The sequence below is a fragment of the Vanessa tameamea genome, chromosome 9 (assembly GCF_037043105.1).
Source record: "Vanessa tameamea isolate UH-Manoa-2023 chromosome 9, ilVanTame1 primary haplotype, whole genome shotgun sequence".
Lineage (NCBI taxonomy): Eukaryota > Metazoa > Arthropoda > Insecta > Lepidoptera > Nymphalidae > Vanessa > Vanessa tameamea.
In genome coordinates this window covers 9,525,767-9,546,010 of record NC_087317.1, presented here as the reverse complement: position 1 = coordinate 9,546,010, position 20,244 = coordinate 9,525,767, and the positions used below count along the sequence as shown (strand labels likewise).

Genomic DNA, 20,244 nt, shown 5'->3' with positions numbered 1-20,244 from the left:
GTAACCCATATTATACATCGTATATATATATATAACGAACAATTTAGTAATAAATCAGTTCTATAGCTCTTTTTCTATTGTTTTGTTACTCAAATACGACTTTTTCAGTCTAAAATCATATTAATGTGGATCAAACAAATGTCTATGTTAAATATTATACTCATAGCTTTCTGATGGTGAAATAATTATTAAAATACTGTAGTTTCAGACTACAGATTACTACTACTACGACTATAGACTACTACAGATATAGATCATAATTTTGACTCTTTATGCTCTACCATAAGTCCTGTATTTTTCTTGGAATAAAAAGTAACGTATGTTATTCTCTGACATTCAAACTATCACTATGCAAAAAAGAAACATATCCCTTGCTCTGTGAAAAACAGAAAATAAATCTATCCTAAGGGAACCATACATTTTCCACGATAAAAATAACCCACGTGCTATACCAGAATATCATTGTGCCGCATTTCATCCAGTTTCGTTTTAATAAACGTCTTTTGTATTCAAAAAATTATAATATTAATAAGATAGTAAAAATAAAATATCAACATCTACAATATTAATTAGATACATACTAGGAAAAACATTAAGTCATAACAAAAGTATTACGTTTTCGTAAAACCAATAGTTACACAAATTTGTTTCAAATATTTATTGAATATAATTATTTCCTAAATTCCTACGCCAAATACTATTTTTAACATAACTTTGAATGTGTCTTGAGGAGACAGGTAGAATTATTTTTTACCATAGATACCTAAAACGTAGTGTTTATGTACTCTGTGCATACTTATTGCCTAATAACTATTGTAGTTGACAACTGTCACTGAGACTTGAAAGGACACAGCGGAAAGTGTCGTGTGGCATGCTGAAATTTTGTTTTAAGTAGTGCAGTATAAAATAGGTAACGAGCTACATTGAAGTGATGTCAGAACACGTTTTACCGGCCGAAGAGCCGATACGATTCGTGGCTCCGATTATTCAGGATAATCCGACAGGATGGGGGCCCTGCGAAATGCCGGAACAGTTTAGGGACATGCCCTACCAGCCATTTAGCAAAGGCGACCGCTTGGGAAAGATTAGTGATTGGACTGTCGTGCAAGACAAAAAGTATCAGAGTAAGAACTGAAAGCTTGTACATGTAATATAAAGTAGATAAAAATGTAAAAACTGTTTGAGGTTATGATTAGTTTTCAGAACGCTCAAATTTATTAACAAACTCCGATTGTTTTATGTATAAATATCAATTAATTTCCAATCTATTTTAGATAAGTATGCGTCTCAATTTGGTGCTGGTTCGTCATACGCATACTTCCACGATGAAGACGAAAGTACGTTCCATCTGGTGGACTCGACAAGAGAGCAAAAGCCGCCATACCAACGCGGCCGCGCTCGTGGACAACGCAGCCGTGGTGCGAGAGGCGCTCGTACTCCTGGTGGCATGACTACCCTGAATAAGGTAATATTTTATGTCACAACCATAACAACCAGAGATGTTTTAAATGAGTTTTGTTTATAATACATTGAAACCGTTTACTGTAGCAACGAGACCGCAAACTCGGTAAGAGATGGGGCCCAAGAGGAGCTCCTATGAAAATTCGTGATGCTTCTGTTACTGTAAGACCAACCTGGGTCACAATTGAAGATATGGACTTCCCACGCCTGGCTAAGCTATCTCTGCCTGGAATTAAAGAAGGTATTACTTTTCAATTCTATATACTATAAAAGATTATTAAAAAAAAAAAGTTATATTATGTTCCAAAAAAAAATAAATATCATTGTATCTTCCTAATGAGACCTTATACTGGATTTATTCATTCAGTACAAATTAAATGTTTTTAAGGAAATTCAAGTAGAATTAAATATTTGATAAAATAATAGTACTATTAAACAAATTTTTGTTCAGGTGAGGATATTGTGTGCAGCGGCACCTTGGAATATTATGACAAGGGCTATGATCGTGTCAATGTGAAGCATGAGAAGCCTCTGCAGCGTATTGACCGTATCTTCCATACCGTAAGTATTTTTATAATTAAATAAGATAGGTTAAAATAATTACATTCTATGAATAAGTGGTTATATTAGGTATACCCAAGCCTAGGAATAGAGTAAAAATAAGAATTGATGTTTATGACATATGTAAGATAAGGTCAGCAATAGAGTTAAAGAATTATATTTTTAATAGGTCACAACCACGGATGATCCCGTAATACGTCGCCTAAGTAAGACTACTGGCACTGTATATGCTACAGATGCCATTTTGGCCACTATTATGTGCTGCACTCGCTCTAACTATTCATGGGACATAGTGATTGAAAAAATTGGTGAGTAACATGTTGAATGTAATTTAATTTTGACAGAAACTGAAATATATGATATTATTTCTCTTATCTCTAGCTTTTACTCTGAAAATTTGCAGGTGAAACATTGCGGCTATGAAAATTTGTGATGCTTGCAAATTAAAAATAAATAGTCTTATAAGATTCAAAATTTTCAAAAACAGATTTTAGTCACAATAACAATATATAAATTTATAGGTGACAAGCTGTTTCTGGACAAGCGTGACAACACCGAGTTTGACTTACTGACTGTTAATGAAACTTCGGTGGAGCCTCCAGCTGATGATGGAAACTCAATCAACTCTCCGCGCAACCTCGCATTGGAAGCAACCTTCATCAATCATAACTTCAGCCAGCAGGTGATAAAATTTTATTCATAAGAAAATTTATAAGATCATGAGGGTTCTACTTCATTATTACTTAATATAGCAGTTAACTAAGGAACTATAATGCAAATTAATATAATCTTCTTTTTTTGCACTCATAGGTATTGAAGTCAGGTCCAAATGAGCCCAAGTATAAGTTCCCAGAAGCTAACCCATTTGTTTCTGAGGAGGAAGAAGGAGAGGTGGCATCGGTTGGATACCGTTACCGCAAGTGGAACCTCAATAATGGTGTTGTAAGTATGATTTATTTAAAAGTATAAATATTATGAATTACGGTTAACATTAAGACGGTCATTGTCTTGAAAGAATGAAATATAGGCGAAAAATTAAAGTTTATTTTAAAATTATAAATAAGTGTTACAACCCTGCGCCAATGACGAAAGTGACATTTCGCGAGACTTAGTCATTTTTCTTTGCGCTGTGGTAATATTGTGACAATTATAATATTACTATAAAATTAAACTTAATTACGTACAGTAGAACCTTGATTATCCAAACACAGACTTAGTTTAACCGAATGTTGCAGCTGTTCATCAATTAAGAATTGACCATTTTGTAAAAAAATAATATAAAAACTTATACGCCTATTCCATTACAACTGTAAAAAAAAATAAAAAAAGTAAATAGCTTTTGACTTCTTTAGGTGTTTTATATTTTAATATATATGTCAAATTTTAATAGCTTGTACTGTTTTTATGTGAAAAGGTTTTTGTTAGATCTTGTCACAAAGTACCCACATTTCGATTATCCGAACTAGTCTCGGTCCCAATTAGTACGGGCAATAGAGGTTCTACTATATATAGAATTTTATAATTTATTAGCTTTATTACCATGGCAAAGGAAGAATGCAAATAAATAATATTATAACATATTTTTATAATTTAATAGGTGCTAGTAGCGCGCTGCGAGCATGACGCTGTAATGCAAGGCCCGCAGAACGAGACACAGTTTCTCAGTATCAAGGCACTCAACGAATGGGACTCGAAGCTCGCCAATGGAGTGGAGTGGCGCCAGAAACTCGACACCCAGCGCGGAGCCGTGCTCGCCAATGAGTTGAGGAATAACTCATGCAAACTTGCCAAATGGACAGTACAGGTATGCCCATTTTTCTATCATGCTTTAAATTATTATACATATCACTAGCTGCTTCGAGCTTTCACCTGCCGAAATAATTATTGCGCGGTCGTCCCCGTGTGTCCTATCCTGGTGTTATTTAAACGAGCATCTCACTACCATTTAATATATGGGTAATGTATTGCAAAAATATTTTTACAAATCGAACTAAACGATTCTGAGATTAAGGTGCTCAAACAAACAGACAAACTCTCTAACTCTAACTTTCTAAATATAACTTTGCAAAGAGATGCATTAAAATAAAGATTTCCGTAATCTCTTTGTCAATAAAGCAATGATTTTTTTTTAAAATATTATATAGGATTTGTTTGCTTTAATTTACTCTTCTGAATTTTAAATGTTAATAGTACTGCTTGAAAACTGTGCTTGGTCCCATAAGATTAACATTATATTTTATTAGATAAATTAATATATTTTTTTAATAATTATTTTAATTCATTATATGTTTATAATAATACTGAACTAACTTATTTCAGGCTTTGCTGGCTGGCTCCGACCAGATCAAGTTCGGTTACGTGTCTCGTGCGCAAGTACGTGACAACTCCCGTCACGTGATCCTTGGCACGCAACAGTTCAAGCCGCACGAATTCGCAGCACAGATCAACCTTTCCATGGATAACGCCTGGGGTATCCTTCGTTGTATCATCGACATTTGCATGAAGCAGAAAGATGGTGAGTGCACGTTGCATTTTCAAAGCATATTTCACTACATAAAATACAATAATTACACATAGGTTTTGGACTCTTTTTTTTTTCATCATATTCTAGTTTGTTTTGCTATAAATATTTATTTTTGGAAGATAATATTGAGGCTCTCTTTTAAGCTTGCTATACTAGATGAATTTAAGAATAAATTTTAACCAACTTCAAAAAAAGGAGATTTTTAAATTGCTTTTGAAACCTGCATCTATGTCTATTAAAAATCTGCTACATGTATGACCTGCATTGGAGCAGCATGGTAATAAAGGCTCCGAGCTTTTCTCAAAAAAACAGCGGTAGTCCAGCAGTAGGAAATTAATTGTAGTATGTTCCTTTCACTTTTAAAAAGATTGATATAGATTATTAGATAGTTTAACCATACAAACTCCAGTTCTTTAATATTTAAACACTAATCTGTATTTTCACAATGATTTCAGGTAAATACTTGATCATGAAAGATCCGAACAAGCCTTTGATTCGTCTGTACGACATTCCGGATAATACATTCGAGTCGGACGGTTCCGAAGAGAGTGGAGATGAACCCGCGGACACGCCTTTCGCGCCGCTGTACTCTTACGGGAACAACAAGAGGATTTAGTACTCTATATTGGTACAACTTCAACTTCTGTAGCCCTTCATCAGTAACCAGTATGTATTACATATTTTTATTCAGAAAATACAATCTTTTGGTCACATAATGTGTTTTATTTAACAAATTCAACATACAAAAATAACAATATAACTGTATAAAATATTTAAAGAACTATTTGTACAAACCACAATTATTTATATTTTGGTATTATTGATGCTTAAAACGAGGTCGGATTATTATAATTTTAAATTAAGATAATCAATCACATTATTTCTTATAAATTTCTATAAAAACATTTTGTAATAATATATATCTAATTAAATAACTTATATACTCAAATCATTACAGGATCTGTATTTGGCAAGTTACACTTTCATAAATAATTGAGTATAAAAATAAAATGACTGTTTTTTGTAATTAATAATACCACACCCTTTACCCAGGTACAATTAAAGTTTCACCGGTTTTTCAAAATATATTACATACATAAAGATATACTATAAAACCAAGTTGCTTCCTACTAATTCACTACAAAACCGGCCTATAAATTTCAAAAATCTACCTACTGACTTATGCCTTTCTTTAATGACAATATAATATTATATAATTGTATATCGTACAAATTTTACTGACGCTTCATAACAATACAATTTCATATTTTACTAAGTATAGATATGTCAGATGAAAAATAGGTTAAACCTAACCTAACAGCTTTTTCCTCTTCTGTTAAAGTAAAAAAAATCCTTTATTAGTAGCGATATGCTCTCACGAACTTTTCGGTAAACATATTTGATATCTCAGGACAAAATACTCATACCAAACCTTGTGTGTCGTTTGTAAACTCGCATTTGCCATAAAACATTTTACCAAGATATTGATACAATTTAATCGATATTTATAGAGCTTACTATTAATCTATATTTTCTAACATTAGCCTGAAGTTCTGACTTAAAATTTATATATGCCAATCGGTTAAACAGTTATTTCGTTATAGAAAACAAACAAACAAAAACTTTATAACATTTTTATAGTAAAAAATATTATTAAAAAGCATTCATTTATAATGCTTATCAAAACGGTATATTAGGCACACAGCGGTATTTATATAAATGTAATGTACAAATGCGTTGACACAATATACGAGACACGAATAACTATTTTACTGTGTGAAGTCGTCTCGTGTGTTTAATTATGATCACTTTGAAAGTTGTTAATCCATTTATAGTAAAACGAGTAGATAAATAGTAAACACAAAATACTTGTAGAAACCTACTTAAAATGTGTCAACACTCATTTAACATTAAATGTAAAATTTTAACGTAAGCCTAAATCATAAGCTATGAGATATATAAGTACAAAAGTACATATCGGATTAATTTATAGCATTCACCAACCTTATTTCTATATTATATGAACACAACCTTTTTGTAAAATATACTTATTTTATAGTCAATATTTTCAATAAAGTGACAATTTAAAACTTAAAAGTTCATTACCGTGGGTCGATATATATCGGTTAGTACCATAGACCATTTATGGATAGTGAACGCATTCACACTGGGATAGTTTTCTAAATAACTTTAAATTTTTGTCATTTCGATCATTAAACTGTAGTGGAGTGTGCCCGCAAAGTTTAAACCGAGTTATCGACAATTATTAATGAACTTAATTTTACCTTTTTTTTATAATTTATTGAGTCTTTCGACTTCATGATTTTGTATATTATCTTGAACCTCCTCCAAAGTCTTACCCTTCGTTTCAGGTACAAAGAAATATGTGAAAAACACACCTATATAGGCGATGCTTGCGAACAACCAAAACACAGTATAAATACCGAACGTATCTTTAACACTCTGATATAATTTTGTAACAATAAAATTTAAGATACAAGCCATCATCGTGGCCAGACTTGATGCTAACGTTTTGACATTTATGGGGAATAACTCGGCTTGCAATATATATGGTATATTACCTAAACCGACGGCGTATAAAACATTAAAACTTAATACTCCAATAATAGGTAATAGCCACAAGGACGACAATATGTGAGAGCTCACGTCGAGCGAAGTGAGTAAGAAAAAATATATGCCGACGAGCGTCAAAGAAACGGCGACTCCTAGTGTTGAGATGAATAAGAGAATTCTCCTACCGTAAAATCTGCACAAAAATGTTGCCGCTATACCTGTAACAAAATAGAATATATATTTATTACTATTCTGTTCACATATACTTGGTGGTTTAGCTTCGTGCAAGTCAGTCTGGGTAGATAATATCATATATTTCACCGCTAAACAGCAATACTTACATTTGTTTTCCGGTTTGATTGAGTGAACCAGTGTAATGAAGGCATTAGGGAGATGACATCTTAGTTCCAAAAGTTGGTTGTGTATTAGGAATGTGTATCTAAATATTACTTACATTGCCAATGTCTATGGACGATAGTGACCAAATACCATTAGGCGACCTATTTGCCAGTCGGAGCTTATTATTTATTACATAATATATACGGATTATAATATTATTTAAATAACGAATGCCTGTAATTTTTTTTATATGTATAGGTTAAATGCGAAATGTGAGTGTATTTCATACTTAATATGATTAAACATTTTATTGTAGTTTTTATATATTGCTATATATTATAAAGTCAGTCCAGACGAGTTCAAAGTTCTATAAAAATAATTATCTTAAACCCTTTTAGAGATAAAAAATAAAATTGTTGCTATTACATCTAAAAAGATTTTCAAACATGCGTTACGAATGATTGTAATCTTATCACAGATTAATGGACTTCGAACGATATTAAATAATAATAATATTTAGTAGGTACTAAAACAACAATTTATAACGATTCAATCTAAGAATAACAACAAGGAATACCCTTTTCATAGATGCACAATATACATAAAATAAGTAATTTACTATTTGAAAATGGCAACACTTGTAATTTCATGGACTGCCTTTGTAATGATGTCATACACAATAATATCCAGTACTACATACGTGCCATTCCTTTCAGGCCTATGTTTAAATTATTTTTATGTATGTTTGTTTATGATAGATAATTAATTTAAAAATTATATTACCTGCTCCCAGTTGCACAAATCCATATAATATGCTGACTAAAGGCCCCGAAATGCTAGTGTTGTGTCTGAATATGATTTCGACATACGACTGTATCGCCAAACTACCAGTCATATATTGTAGAACTTTGAGTCCTGTAAATATTTTTTAGGGAAATTATTTTGCAATTCCACAGTACCACACATTTACATACACACAAAACCTAATTAATATATATGTATATATTAACAATAAACAACTCCAACAAACATACAAAAAAACTTGAATACCAGTTTAAAGAATAACATTGATTAATAAAACTATATAAAAATAAGTACTATAACTATATACTTTAAGACAATTTTAAGACAATATTAATGATCATTTTATTAACACAACATTTGCAACTAAAATATAAACAGTACTAAGTAGATCCAGATTGTTTTTTGGACCGAATTTACTAATTTCGTATATATTGTTATATACCTACAACTAGAATAATATTGTACTTCCCAGAACGGAAAGTTTTGCTAAGGCACAAATGACCCTTTGCCAGATATGGGTCAAAACGTACTAAGGGTTCTGCTATGATTTGTAATGTAATAAAAAGGGAACATTTCCATTCAAATTAATATTTCGTAGGTATTAGGATGTATCATTTTATTTACCTGAAATGACCCAATAACATAAAACCTCATTTGATCGTCGAAATAAATATATTTGTGTAGCCGGTACCTTAAATTTTACATGAAAAAAATGCCGATAAAATTGATATTTTTAATATAATTGTCAATTGTAATATAATTAAATAACTGTTACTAGGAAAGATTCATCTTAATTGAGAAAAAAAAATCAATAATCAATTATAACCCTAATAGCAATAATTCATAACGCTAAATTTGTTTCGAAATTATTTACAACGAGAGTTTTAGTTATAATTTCCAAATATATTCATTCAATATATAATTATCTACCTTAATAGACCCGAGTATATACAAAAGAGGATGAAAAGAAGTTGGTGATGAAATCTGAAAGATTTTTCAGTTGACAACGGAACACAAGAGCCGCACACACAAACAATTTTCATCGCCTGATGTTTAATTATAACTGCGTGAGATAAGATAGTAACAAAATAGTACATTTGAATTGTCTGGTCATAAATATCACGCAACGGATGAATGCCATGCGAACTCAGATAGCTCAATGAATAGAATAGATTGATCTAAACTCGAAGATGTGACTTCAAATGTGACCTATAATTTTTGCGTGTTACATTTGCACGTATCGTTCACCTTGTGTGGTACCTGCACTTATTGGAATCAATTTTGACATACACACTATGTTATGTCCAGCCAGGTCAGCTTCATTTTCTTCTCCAATACTCATTTCCTTTCTTACACAACAGGAAATGAGGTTTTACAGTGGGATATTTACGTGACGTAACAACGTAGATCGCAATACATTTTACATTACATTACATTACATTAGCAACCTGTAAATTTCCCACTGCTGGACTAAGGCCTCTTCCTTTGAGAGAAGGTTTGGAGCATATTCCACCACGCTGCTCCAATGCGGGTTGGTGAAATACACATGTCGTAGAATTTCGTTGAAATTAGACACATGCAGATTTCCTCACGATGTTTTCCTTCACCGCCGAGCACGAGAAGAATTATAAACACAAATTAAACACATGAAAATTCAGTGGTTCCTGCCTGGGGTTGACACGAAATCATCGGTTAAGATGCACGCGTTCTAACCACTGGGCCATCTCGGCTCTCGCAATACATTACATATTTATAAAAGCCAAAACAACTTATCTCTGTATTTTTGTCTGTAAAGAAAAACCTTTACGTCTTCTGATTGTACCCTATTCATAGAAATTTGCAATCTTATAATAAATACGACGGAAAAATACAAGGAAAAGAAAGAATACTTTTTTCTTATCATACATCATTACATGCAGTGACATATATAAACATTTAATATTTTTCAATTTCAAATTTTATTTTAATATACTTCTCTAAGCGTTGAGATTTTTATTTATTTAAATTATAAGTTAATCTCATAGTCATATACGAAATACAATGCTAGTGCGACCGCTAAGACTATAACCTTCGAGAGTTTATTTCTATCATTTTTATATGTACCTACTAAAGATTATTTGAATCAAATATTTATTGCAAATAGTCTGAAACAAGCTAAGCAAACGTTGCGGTGATAATGTTTATCAACCTTGTTATAATTATTACCAGGGTTTCCCGTTTATGAGTGAGATAAAATTTATATGTAAATCTTGTATGGTATTTTAATATGCCTAATTTCGATCGATGAATACTACTTGTTTGGGAAACGGTGAAAGGCGAATAAGCAAGAGCAACTAGAAACACAAGTGACGTAACATCCGAGTCTCCAAGCTTGGTGCCATTCGTGGAACATTGGCGATGTAAGTGGGGGTAAAAATTTCTTACAGTTTTCTTATCTCTGAGCATTAGGTAATTATAATCACTGACCATTGGTCGGGCAATTCGCCAGATTTCCAAATTAACTTTGAATAAAAACTAATTAGACGGACACAAATTTGTCTATGATTGCAAAGTGCACACCCTATGTATTTCGTAAGTCTTAGAATCCAACCACCACGTGTTATTTGAATTCTCCAACCAGCATTGTAGCATCGTGTTGCCGTAATGGAAATGTTCTAGTTGAAGCCGTCTCGGATTCTTTTTAGTTAATTTTTTAAAACGGAGGGGAATATTTAGTCCAGCAGTGGGATATTTACAAGCTATTGGTAGCGCTACTTTTTACTATACATTTAACCCCTTTCAATTTTGACAATTATAGTAAGTATCATATACATGTAAGTACACTGATTTTTTAATGTTTTTTTTTTTTGCTTTAATCTATTAATCTTTGTTTTTTTATGTTATAAGTTGGCGGACGATCAAATGGGCCACCTGATGGTAGTGTTCACCGCCGCCCATAGACAACAGCGCTGTGAGAAATATTAACCATTCCTTACATCGCCAATACGTCACCAACCTTGGAAATTAAGATGTTATGTCCCTTGTGCCTGTACGCAGGCTCACTTAACCTTCAAACCGAAGCACAACAATACTGGGTTTGGCAGAAGAATATCTGATGAGTGGGTTGTACCTACCCAGACGGGCTTGCACAAAGCCCTACCACCAAGTATCATCGTGAACATCTGCTTAGGCCAAAGGTTCTATATATATCTGGTTGATGTTTGAAAGGTTGAGTAAATGTGTTGTGAAGTCCGCTTTTGAAACGTATGATTGTTCAAATGTATCTTGTCCAAGCTCGGGACCTATACTACGGACTGGTATGTACATATATATCTTACTAACCTGCTATTATATAAATAGTCCGTCTATATTTCATTTTCGTTAGTTCCTTTATCGTTGTTTTATTTTCCATATTCCCCTGCACGTGCGCGCGCATCACGTCAATCTGTTCGTTGACCCACTGAAAATAAACATAGATACATATATTAGTTTTCTTATCCTTATATATAGCAGTATGTATAGAAGCTGTTACTACACTTTACTTAATAAAAACATATGCAAACATTTAAAAGGATTTCTTTGTATTCCAGAATGATTATTGGAAATTCTACGTGACTCGAAACAAAAATTATAATCACTGGAAATATGTTTGGTTCGATTGCGGCTTTGATTGCGTTTAAGATGTTGGGCATAAAAAACTTACAAGCTTGCTTAATAACAAAATCAAATTCGGTTCAATAGTTTCACCGTAAAAAAGCAACAAACCGACAGATAGAGTTACTTTCGCATTTATAATATTAGTATATAAATATATGAATACTGTATATAATTTGAATAGAATTGAATTTATTTGTATTTATTTATTTTGGATCAGTGATTTTATCTAAGAAGGAACATTGACCTCAATTAAACTTTGCTCTATAATTAATATGCAATATCTCTAATTGTAAATTTTCTAGTAACTGTCACACTTTGGAAACGAAACGGTTTAATCATGACCGTTACGAAAACAACAATAAAAATAAATTGCAAACAAAACCACGTCACATGGAAACTATGTAACTCGGCTGAGTTTCATTCACAGATTTTTCTCAAATCTGAGAATTTACAAATCGATGAAAGATATTTGCCAAACGATAAACAAATGTTATAATTCTACATATCATAAAAAATATTAATATTATATACAGTAAACAACAACAACAGCTTGTTCCACTTTAGTACTATAATAATAATAAGGTTTTTTATTAATAAAGTAACAGCACGAATAGGTATATTCTATTGCTAGGTAATAACGTCTCCACTTTAGGGAAAGATTGGAATATATGGAAAGGCTGCAACTGAATATTACCACTTGGTGGTAATATTCAGTTGCAGCCCTTCCGGCTAGGTACTACCCACTCATCAGATATTCTATTGCCAAAGAGCAATACTTAGCATTATTGTGTTCCGGTTTGAAGGGAGAGTTAGTCAATGTAACACCAGGTACAATTATATTTTTTATTTTTTTTATCAATAAACCATTACAAGTAAGTATTAAATTTTAATTCTTATTTAACACTCAATACGAGCTTAAAGCTTGTGTTAGGATTAGGGACGACAATAACCCAAGGGATCAGGATCGATCCTGCGACTTTTTACATCGCTAGCCGGCCATAAATCGACACAATATCTCAATTCCCAAGTTTGTTGGTGCATTGGCGATGTAAGGAATGGTCAATGTTTCTTACAGCGCCAACGTCTATGTCCCATTTTCCCTGCCTGTCTACATAATAAAAAAAAACGCTCCTGTAATGTGAGAATAGGGTTTTTTTATATTAACAGCAAATATACGTACCGTTTCATCTTTAGTGCCCTTTAGTATCATAAATTCCTTCTTTGCCTCAGCCAGTCTCCCATTCGCCAAGTAATAGTACGGCGACTCCGGTACCCACAAGCATATGATCGCATAAAAAAATGAAAACGTAAGAACGATCAAGTTTAGAACCGTGTAACTAACGTGCGGGCCCGCGCTGTATACGACTAGACTGCCCAAGTTATTCATTACTTGGACTAACATTCCTAGAGCGCCACGTATCTCTTTATCAGCTATCTCGGTGAGATATATCATTGTAACCTGCAGAGTAAAATGATATTTAAAACTATTAGTTTTGCCTACGGATAGTAGAATTGTATGTCATTAGAATCTTCATATATTTATTAAATTTTATTCGGTGCCTTCCGATGAGGATGTAGCAAACGGTATGACGAATTAAATCGAATTTTAATATATATATTTTTTAATTTGAATGCATTTAATGAAAGAACTACTATTCAAATACAGAACGTACGTCTTTATAATTCAAACACGGAACTGTAAGCACTACCAACTCAAAGACTTCGAAATTCTACTGCGAATTTATCAACTGAAAAATCCAATAATTTTTATATTGGCCCGATATGACTAGTGATTTTCAAATATCGCAACTCGTACCAAACACTAAGTCGATACTTACAACAGCTGTTATTCCATTTGCTATGCCCATTAGGACTCTCGCCAAGCACATCAATATCGGACTCTTTGTATACAAAATGATAAGCTAAAAAAATATTAATAATTAATAAAAGTTATAGAAATAATTACTAATTTCGTTACTATACTTAATACATATATATTGGTATATACAGACATGATCCAGTAATTAAGATACGTGAATCTTAACCTAAGATTGCGAATTCAAGGACGGGCGACAACCACCTATGCTCAGCATGAAGAAAACCGTCGGAAGGAAACTTGTTTATCTATCGGCCAACACGCTTTGGAACAGCGCGGTGTAATAAGCTCTAAACGCTTTTCAAAGGAGAGGAGACCTTAGGCTGTTACTATATTTTTCTGAATACTGGTGTAATCAATTTATTTCTTCTGACTAAAGACATCGTAAGGAATTCTTTACACTGTCAATAGCAACGCACAAACTTATTAAGTTATATCAAAATATTACTTTTATCGATATAAATAAAACTATACAATACAGTATCATAGTTTAAAAGACTATAATTTCAAATCATTAAATTTCAAATTTAGAATACTACAATGTATCTTATGAAATAAATAAGAAATTATTCTACATTAACCCAACATTGTTATTGAAAGAAATAAATTTAGGACATACAGCACCCAAAAATCCCGGAAGCGGCGCACTTAGAACGGTAAGGCGTCGACCCGTTCTGTCGCTCAACTCCTTGCCGAGATAACATCCTGGTAACGCACCGAGTGCAGCCAAAGATACTACCCAGGAACTTTGTTCCTAGACAAATTAAAACATACGATACTTCATTTGCCCATTGGCGATTTAAACTGCTGGCTGATTGTAAAAATCACTATTTGTTTGTTTTGTAAACAATAGAGTTTGCAAGTTTATTCAATAATAAGCCAGACATCCTATTACAAATATTATTATTTATTTATATAATTAAAACACTCATGCACATAACATGTATATAAAATAAGCCAATTTAATGTTTCGGTATTTAAGTGTACTTTTTTATTTGAAACAAGAAAGATTTTAATTACTTGATTGATTTTAATTTTCGAGTGTCATTTGTTCATTTTTCGTCTATAGATCTATTCTTAAACGTATGGAAGTATGGAAGAAGAAGACATGCTGCTCCGACCCCAAGTAAAATTGGGATAAGGGCAGGAGGATGATGATGAGATCTATTCTTAAACGTTAAATTCGCGTGCATTAGTATGAATGTGTGACGCTCGTGCTTACAAGATGTCTTAGTGTGCGTGAGACGACAAATGTAATTATATTTGTTAAGTTTATTTAAAAAGAAAAAATCACCTCCCCCACGTTCTGCACACGTAGCGCATCTTCGTTAATGAATAGATCCATATCTATGTTATAATTTAAAAAAAAAACATATGTGATGGATGAAAACCGACCTTAATGCGTATCACAAGAAAGCTAATCAATTTATTATTGTTCATTTTAGTAAAATTTATATTTTTATAACAAAAAAATATGGCGTATTTTGTAACAATGCTTGAATTTTGCATTGCTGAAGTCGCGCAAGCTGTAACTTTTAATACTGGTCATATTTCCAATCAAGTTTCTCAAACATGTAACGTCTATCAGCCTAGCGTTAAAAAGCCTACGGTATAAGTCTATGGTTTTTCGTAATCTTAAGTGTTACCGACCTCCTGTAAATTAGACTGGAGTCTAAAAGAACGTCACAAAAAATAGCAACTTCGAAGGATGGTAGCTTTATTAGAAGCCCTATACTGAGAAATAATAATTAATTATTTCTGGTAAGATAAACTCTAAGCTCAAGGAAGTTCAAGAAGTGACAATACGTTCGAAAACTTTATGAAAATTTAATACAGCAGGAATAAGATGAATAGTGTATTGATAAACCCGTGTAGATTTTTATCAACGTGCAAGGATAAAGCAAATAATATATGCAAGTCAAGACCGCGGAACCATGACCATTTGCAAACATGAAAATATGCTTTTATAAAGAAATCACCGAAAAATATATTACAAATTGATAATAAGTTTTTGTTACAAAATCCATTCAGTTATAACGAACAGACTTTTCTCGTTTATATTTCTATCTAGCTGATATTTATTTGACAATTATCAAAAAATCGTTTATTAAACTCGGAAGTTATCTAAACTTTAACGTCAATATCATCCTTAATTAAAATATTAAATATTTTAATAACACCGTAAAACTTGTCGCTACTAAATATTGTTGATATTTATGTTAGAACTATAAAGACGTGTTATGTTGGGTCAGTGCACTGCGCCTCTATAAGAGGACAGCGTTGTTGTATTTGACAAAAGACGATTGATAAGAATTGATATAGAAACTAGCTGTTACAACCGCCGCACATTTTATGGAAGTCTTGTTATTATTCGCATTAAATTGGGTGATTAAAATTTCTATTTCAAACATTTGACAGTCTGAAACATTTACATATTTCTTCGTTTTTATAGCCGTTTGTTTGAATATTCCAGACAGGTATATATACCCTTTGAGTCGTTATGATTATTTAACTACATAAGATGATTCTTCGATTTTCAAATCAGCGTTATCATCTTTAACAGATTGTTGCATATTTGCCTACTGCAGTTTATACAAATAATACAACAAGCAATCCTGCTCTTAGGCACACATAGGCAGCTTCACCTTTGTACTTGCCAAATTTGCGCATAAAAATCTCAGGTTACCCCAACCTGAGATGAGAGCTGGTTCAAGTCCTCATTCTTTCGTCGCCATACCCAGTCGTGAGGATAAATGTAAAGCCCAAACTACTTTTACACCTGTGTATCGAATATATTCCCAAAAATTTAGACATTCTCTCCGTCTCCGTCCCCGTCTCCAAACAAAATATGTTATTGAAAACAAGTTTTGTTTGATTCCAAGAATAGAAATCAAATTTGTAAATTAATTAAAAAATGTCATTCGTCGGAATTCATCTCTAGAAAAAAGTACTTTCCTCCATGATTACGAATATTGTGTTACCGTTGCATGGCCTTTCTTTATTAATCTCCTTTATTAAAAAATGGATATTCATGTTTATGGAGCTGGATAACAACGTGGGATTGTTTTACAGCCATATAAACCATATAAACATATACCATATAAACATGAATACGTTTCACGATGAGGTACTTAATTCATCGTCAAGTCCAACAAGGTACTGCCCAATATATTTTTTTATTAATATTTATTTTATCGACTTTGATGGCAAATGTTTATTGCAAATGTAGAAATTGTAGTTGCTTCTCCACAAACGAATTTATTTTTAAAATCGAAAACAGGTGGTCCATGAGTTTTTACCAAATGATAACTGAAACGACAATTTATATACTATGCGTTGGTCATGCTCTTCTCACTGTCGCCGCTAAAAAAAGTCTAGACAACATTAGTTAAAAGTTTTGTAAAAAAAACAATCACCCATGTAAACTAAATCTTTTAAGCAATTAAGCTCGCTCCAAGTTTCGAGATAGCATACTAGAATGCTTCAAAAACGCAAGATTTTATATGTATTATAAGGCATTATATATGTCTTGATGATAGGCATATTTTGGAAATATATCAAGCGAAAGAAAAATCGCTCCCTAAATATTTTACCTAGTTTCGTATCACGATAGAGAACCTAAGTTTTCGTAGACAAGCTACACAATAATATATCTACCAAATTTTGATTCACATACTAATTATAGAAATTCTTGAAAAAAAAAATTGAACACTGTACATTGTTCAATAATTAAAATTAAAGTAAATATAATATAACAACACACTCACATCGGTAATTTCTACGCCTGTTTCACCATAGATAAACTTCGGTATAGCTGGAGAAGGCCATGATATTACGGCTCCGGTAAACGTAAATGCGAAGGAAACTGCCGAAAAAAATATCATGTAATCCTAGATTTCAATAAATTCTAGTTTCAATGATTAGCCTCATTTCTACTTAAAATATAGTTCCTGTTATTAACAATATTTTTTTAAATAATAATAATAAAACTTACCACAAATACCCGCCAAATATTGAACTTTTCTACTCTTTGGTACACACATTTTAAATATTAAATTTTATCCTAATACGTCATATATTATTTCACTAAGATGCAAATTAAAACAATCCACCATAAGTAATTCATTAAATTAAATCAAAATCCATAGTTATTATATCCGGTTTAGATACATATAATAATTATCTGTGTTCACTGCTCGCAAGTCATTTATATTTCACTAGTATAAATATCAAACGTCAAAAAGGTCATTATTATTGAAAATTTCTATTTATTTAACGTAATGAAATAAAATCTTATTCAGATTAAATGTGAACACAACCCTACGTAACAATCGCTATACAGCGTTTACTGTATAAAACTCAACATTATTGTCAAAGGCGATAAAATCCACAGTGTATGTAAATAATAAATAAAGAGAGTGAATTCGTAATGAGATTAAAAAAATGTTGTCATATTTAAATTTTTCTAAAATTATGTAGGAGAATAAAACGTGATCTTCGGTTCAGTATTATTTAATAACATTTTTTATTTATTTTTGAAGCAGAGCTAATAAGAATAAACTTATTTTTATTAATTACACTGAAAATTAAGATATTACCATAATTAAAAAAAAGGTAATATTAGTTTTGCCAATAAGTATGGCGCTGTATGTTTTTTTTTTAAATCCACTTAGAAATTAATATTTTTATTGAATATTTGCAAATATTTATTACCTGCTTACAAAACGATTTTTTGAAATTTTCATTTCCTAAAGAGCATATTATTGGCATACAACCAAGTGATTTATGATAGTGGTATTAATATTTTTTTCATTAACTTAATGTTACGAGACTAGCCCTAGCCTCCACACGGTGCTACGTCATAGGATATTATAATTAATTATATCATTAATAATATCACATATTATAAATATATACAATTATTATTGTAATTAATTTATCAATAATTTGCACAACTTTAGTTAATATTATTTTATGGCATAACATTTAATACTGGCATGTAACACTATTTCTTATTTTAAAAATGATTGAGCTGTCATAAGGAAAACAATTGGATGATTGTGGGGGATTGAAAAGATATATAGAGAGATTGGAGCATCATTGTAAAACATAATTTTATTTTGCCATCCCGAACTACTGAAATTACTGTCCTGTATTGTCCTGATGAATCTGGTCCAGTCACAAAAACGATAAATGATTGATAGTTTGTGTTGGTCTTGTCAGTGTTTTTAGTTGAAATACCATATATACGACGTAGGCATGGGGGCGTTTTGGGGGTTCAAATCCCGCCATTTTCTTTTCGCCTCGCCTTTTCTCATCAATATAAACAAAGCCAACAATTTGATTGATGTTCTTTTTTTCAATAATAATCAATTTTTGTAAATGCCATAGAAGTTTAGAGGCAGCACTTGTGACCTGCATAGCGCAGTCTACTTTTATAGCTATAAATTTTGTATTGTGGTTTATAGTATGGCAAGCGGAGTGGTCAAAAATAGTTACTGCGCAAGGGCCCACTAAGCCACTACCACTAAAGATCTAGACAACTGTAACGTAATGATGCAACTAATGACTTACAAGTTTGTCTTAACATTAGAGCATACTTTACCTCGTTGATGAGGCTGAAAACATTTTTGAGAAACAGCACTGAACAGCCACAACGACGACGACGAGACAGCTTACGATATTAAGCTTTAAAGAGAATTTACCGAGACGAACTCATTATCTTCGTCGTCAATTGTCTTTGAATTTAAATTGTATTTATGTAAAATTATGTATTATATATTTTTTTATAATACCCTTACTAAAAAAAAAAACTCGAGTCGAGTAAAGAAATGATTTCATGGTTACGGCCATGATACGAGTAACGACTGTTTTATAAAACGCGCGTTAACCGATAAAAAGTCACCATTTGTCGTATCTCCACGATTTAAGAACATGTCAATTGCTGTCACAACTAATTTAGGAATACTTGATGTTTCGTACCTCGTTCAGTTCCGCGGTCAATTGGAAAGTAAAGCCATATTGGCATCTAAAATGCTGAGCCTTTAGCAGGACGCTATGCTGTGCGCATAGCTTTTTGTACTTCCCGTAGTTTTTCCATTTGAACAGACGCAGAATCAATCATCGCGTCAAAATTCTAAGTTTCATTTGTACCACCTAGATGTCCGAAAATCCACAACAGCACGGTTTTTAAGGCATTTTCTGCCTCGCACAACCACTCTGAGAAACAGCTTTCGCCGGCGTTTTTTACTTTACTTAGGAACCTTCAAGAAAAGAGTATACACATTTATTGATGACCGGAAAAGCACCTGCAAAACCCCAGATGTTGTAGATGTCCATGGGCTAAGATAGTCACTTTCCATCAGGTGCTAGCTTGATGGTACACCTACTTAGGACACGATTGCTGTCATTGCTTATCAAATCTCTTTTTTTTGTTATTCTTTTCATTATTTTTGTGTGTTTTTTAATG

General features: G+C 32.2%; 2 protein-coding genes across 3 annotated transcripts; one reads left to right on the top strand and one right to left on the bottom strand.

Annotated features, from left to right (window-relative positions):
* Positions 1–815: 815 nt before the first annotated feature.
* Positions 816–7,177, top strand: LOC113395084 (eukaryotic translation initiation factor 3 subunit D). Of its 2 annotated transcripts, XM_026632637.2 has the most exons (11): positions 816–1,124; positions 1,275–1,465; positions 1,549–1,702; positions 1,913–2,022; positions 2,192–2,330; positions 2,544–2,704; positions 2,833–2,964; positions 3,620–3,826; positions 4,342–4,537; positions 5,002–5,174; positions 6,919–7,177. In XM_026632637.2, the coding sequence occupies exons 1-10, from the start codon at positions 932–934 to the stop codon at positions 5,160–5,162; spliced, it is 1,644 nt and encodes a 547-aa protein (XP_026488422.2). In that variant the 5' UTR covers positions 816–931; the 3' UTR covers positions 5,163–5,174; positions 6,919–7,177. The 2 variants fall into 2 exon arrangements, with proteins under 2 accessions (XP_026488422.2, XP_026488421.2); XM_026632636.2 differs by lacking the exon at positions 6,919–7,177 and having other exon boundaries at positions 5,002–5,262.
* On the bottom strand, positions 5,869–18,112 carry LOC113395086 (facilitated trehalose transporter Tret1-like). The gene is made up of 8 exons (XM_026632641.2): positions 17,770–18,112; positions 17,543–17,640; positions 14,395–14,529; positions 13,738–13,821; positions 13,080–13,358; positions 11,585–11,702; positions 8,243–8,374; positions 5,869–7,338 (listed from the first exon to the last, which is right to left on the bottom strand). Exons 1-8 carry the CDS (start codon positions 17,816–17,818, stop codon positions 6,839–6,841), a joined length of 1,395 nt encoding a protein of 464 aa, XP_026488426.2. The 5' UTR covers positions 17,819–18,112; the 3' UTR covers positions 5,869–6,838.
* Between the last annotated feature and the right edge of the window lie 2,132 nt (positions 18,113–20,244).

Coding starts and splice junctions, on each gene's coding strand:
- LOC113395084 (XM_026632637.2), top strand. CDS start 932: ATGTCAGAACACGTTTTACCGGCCGAAGAGCCGATACGATTCGTGGCT. Junction 1,703..1,912: donor TCTGCCTGGAATTAAAGAAG/GTATTACTTTTC, acceptor ATTTTTGTTCAG/GTGAGGATATTGTGTGCAGC. Junction 4,538..5,001: donor TTGCATGAAGCAGAAAGATG/GTGAGTGCACGT, acceptor CAATGATTTCAG/GTAAATACTTGATCATGAAA.
- LOC113395086 (XM_026632641.2), bottom strand. CDS start 17,818: ATGTGTGTACCAAAGAGTAGAAAAGTTCAATATTTGGCGGGTATTTGT. Junction 13,359..13,737: donor CAAATGGAATAACAGCTGTT/GTAAGTATCGAC, acceptor TTTACTCTGCAG/GTTACAATGATATATCTCAC. Junction 11,703..13,079: donor AGGGCACTAAAGATGAAACG/GTACGTATATTT, acceptor GTTTATTTTCAG/TGGGTCAACGAACAGATTGA.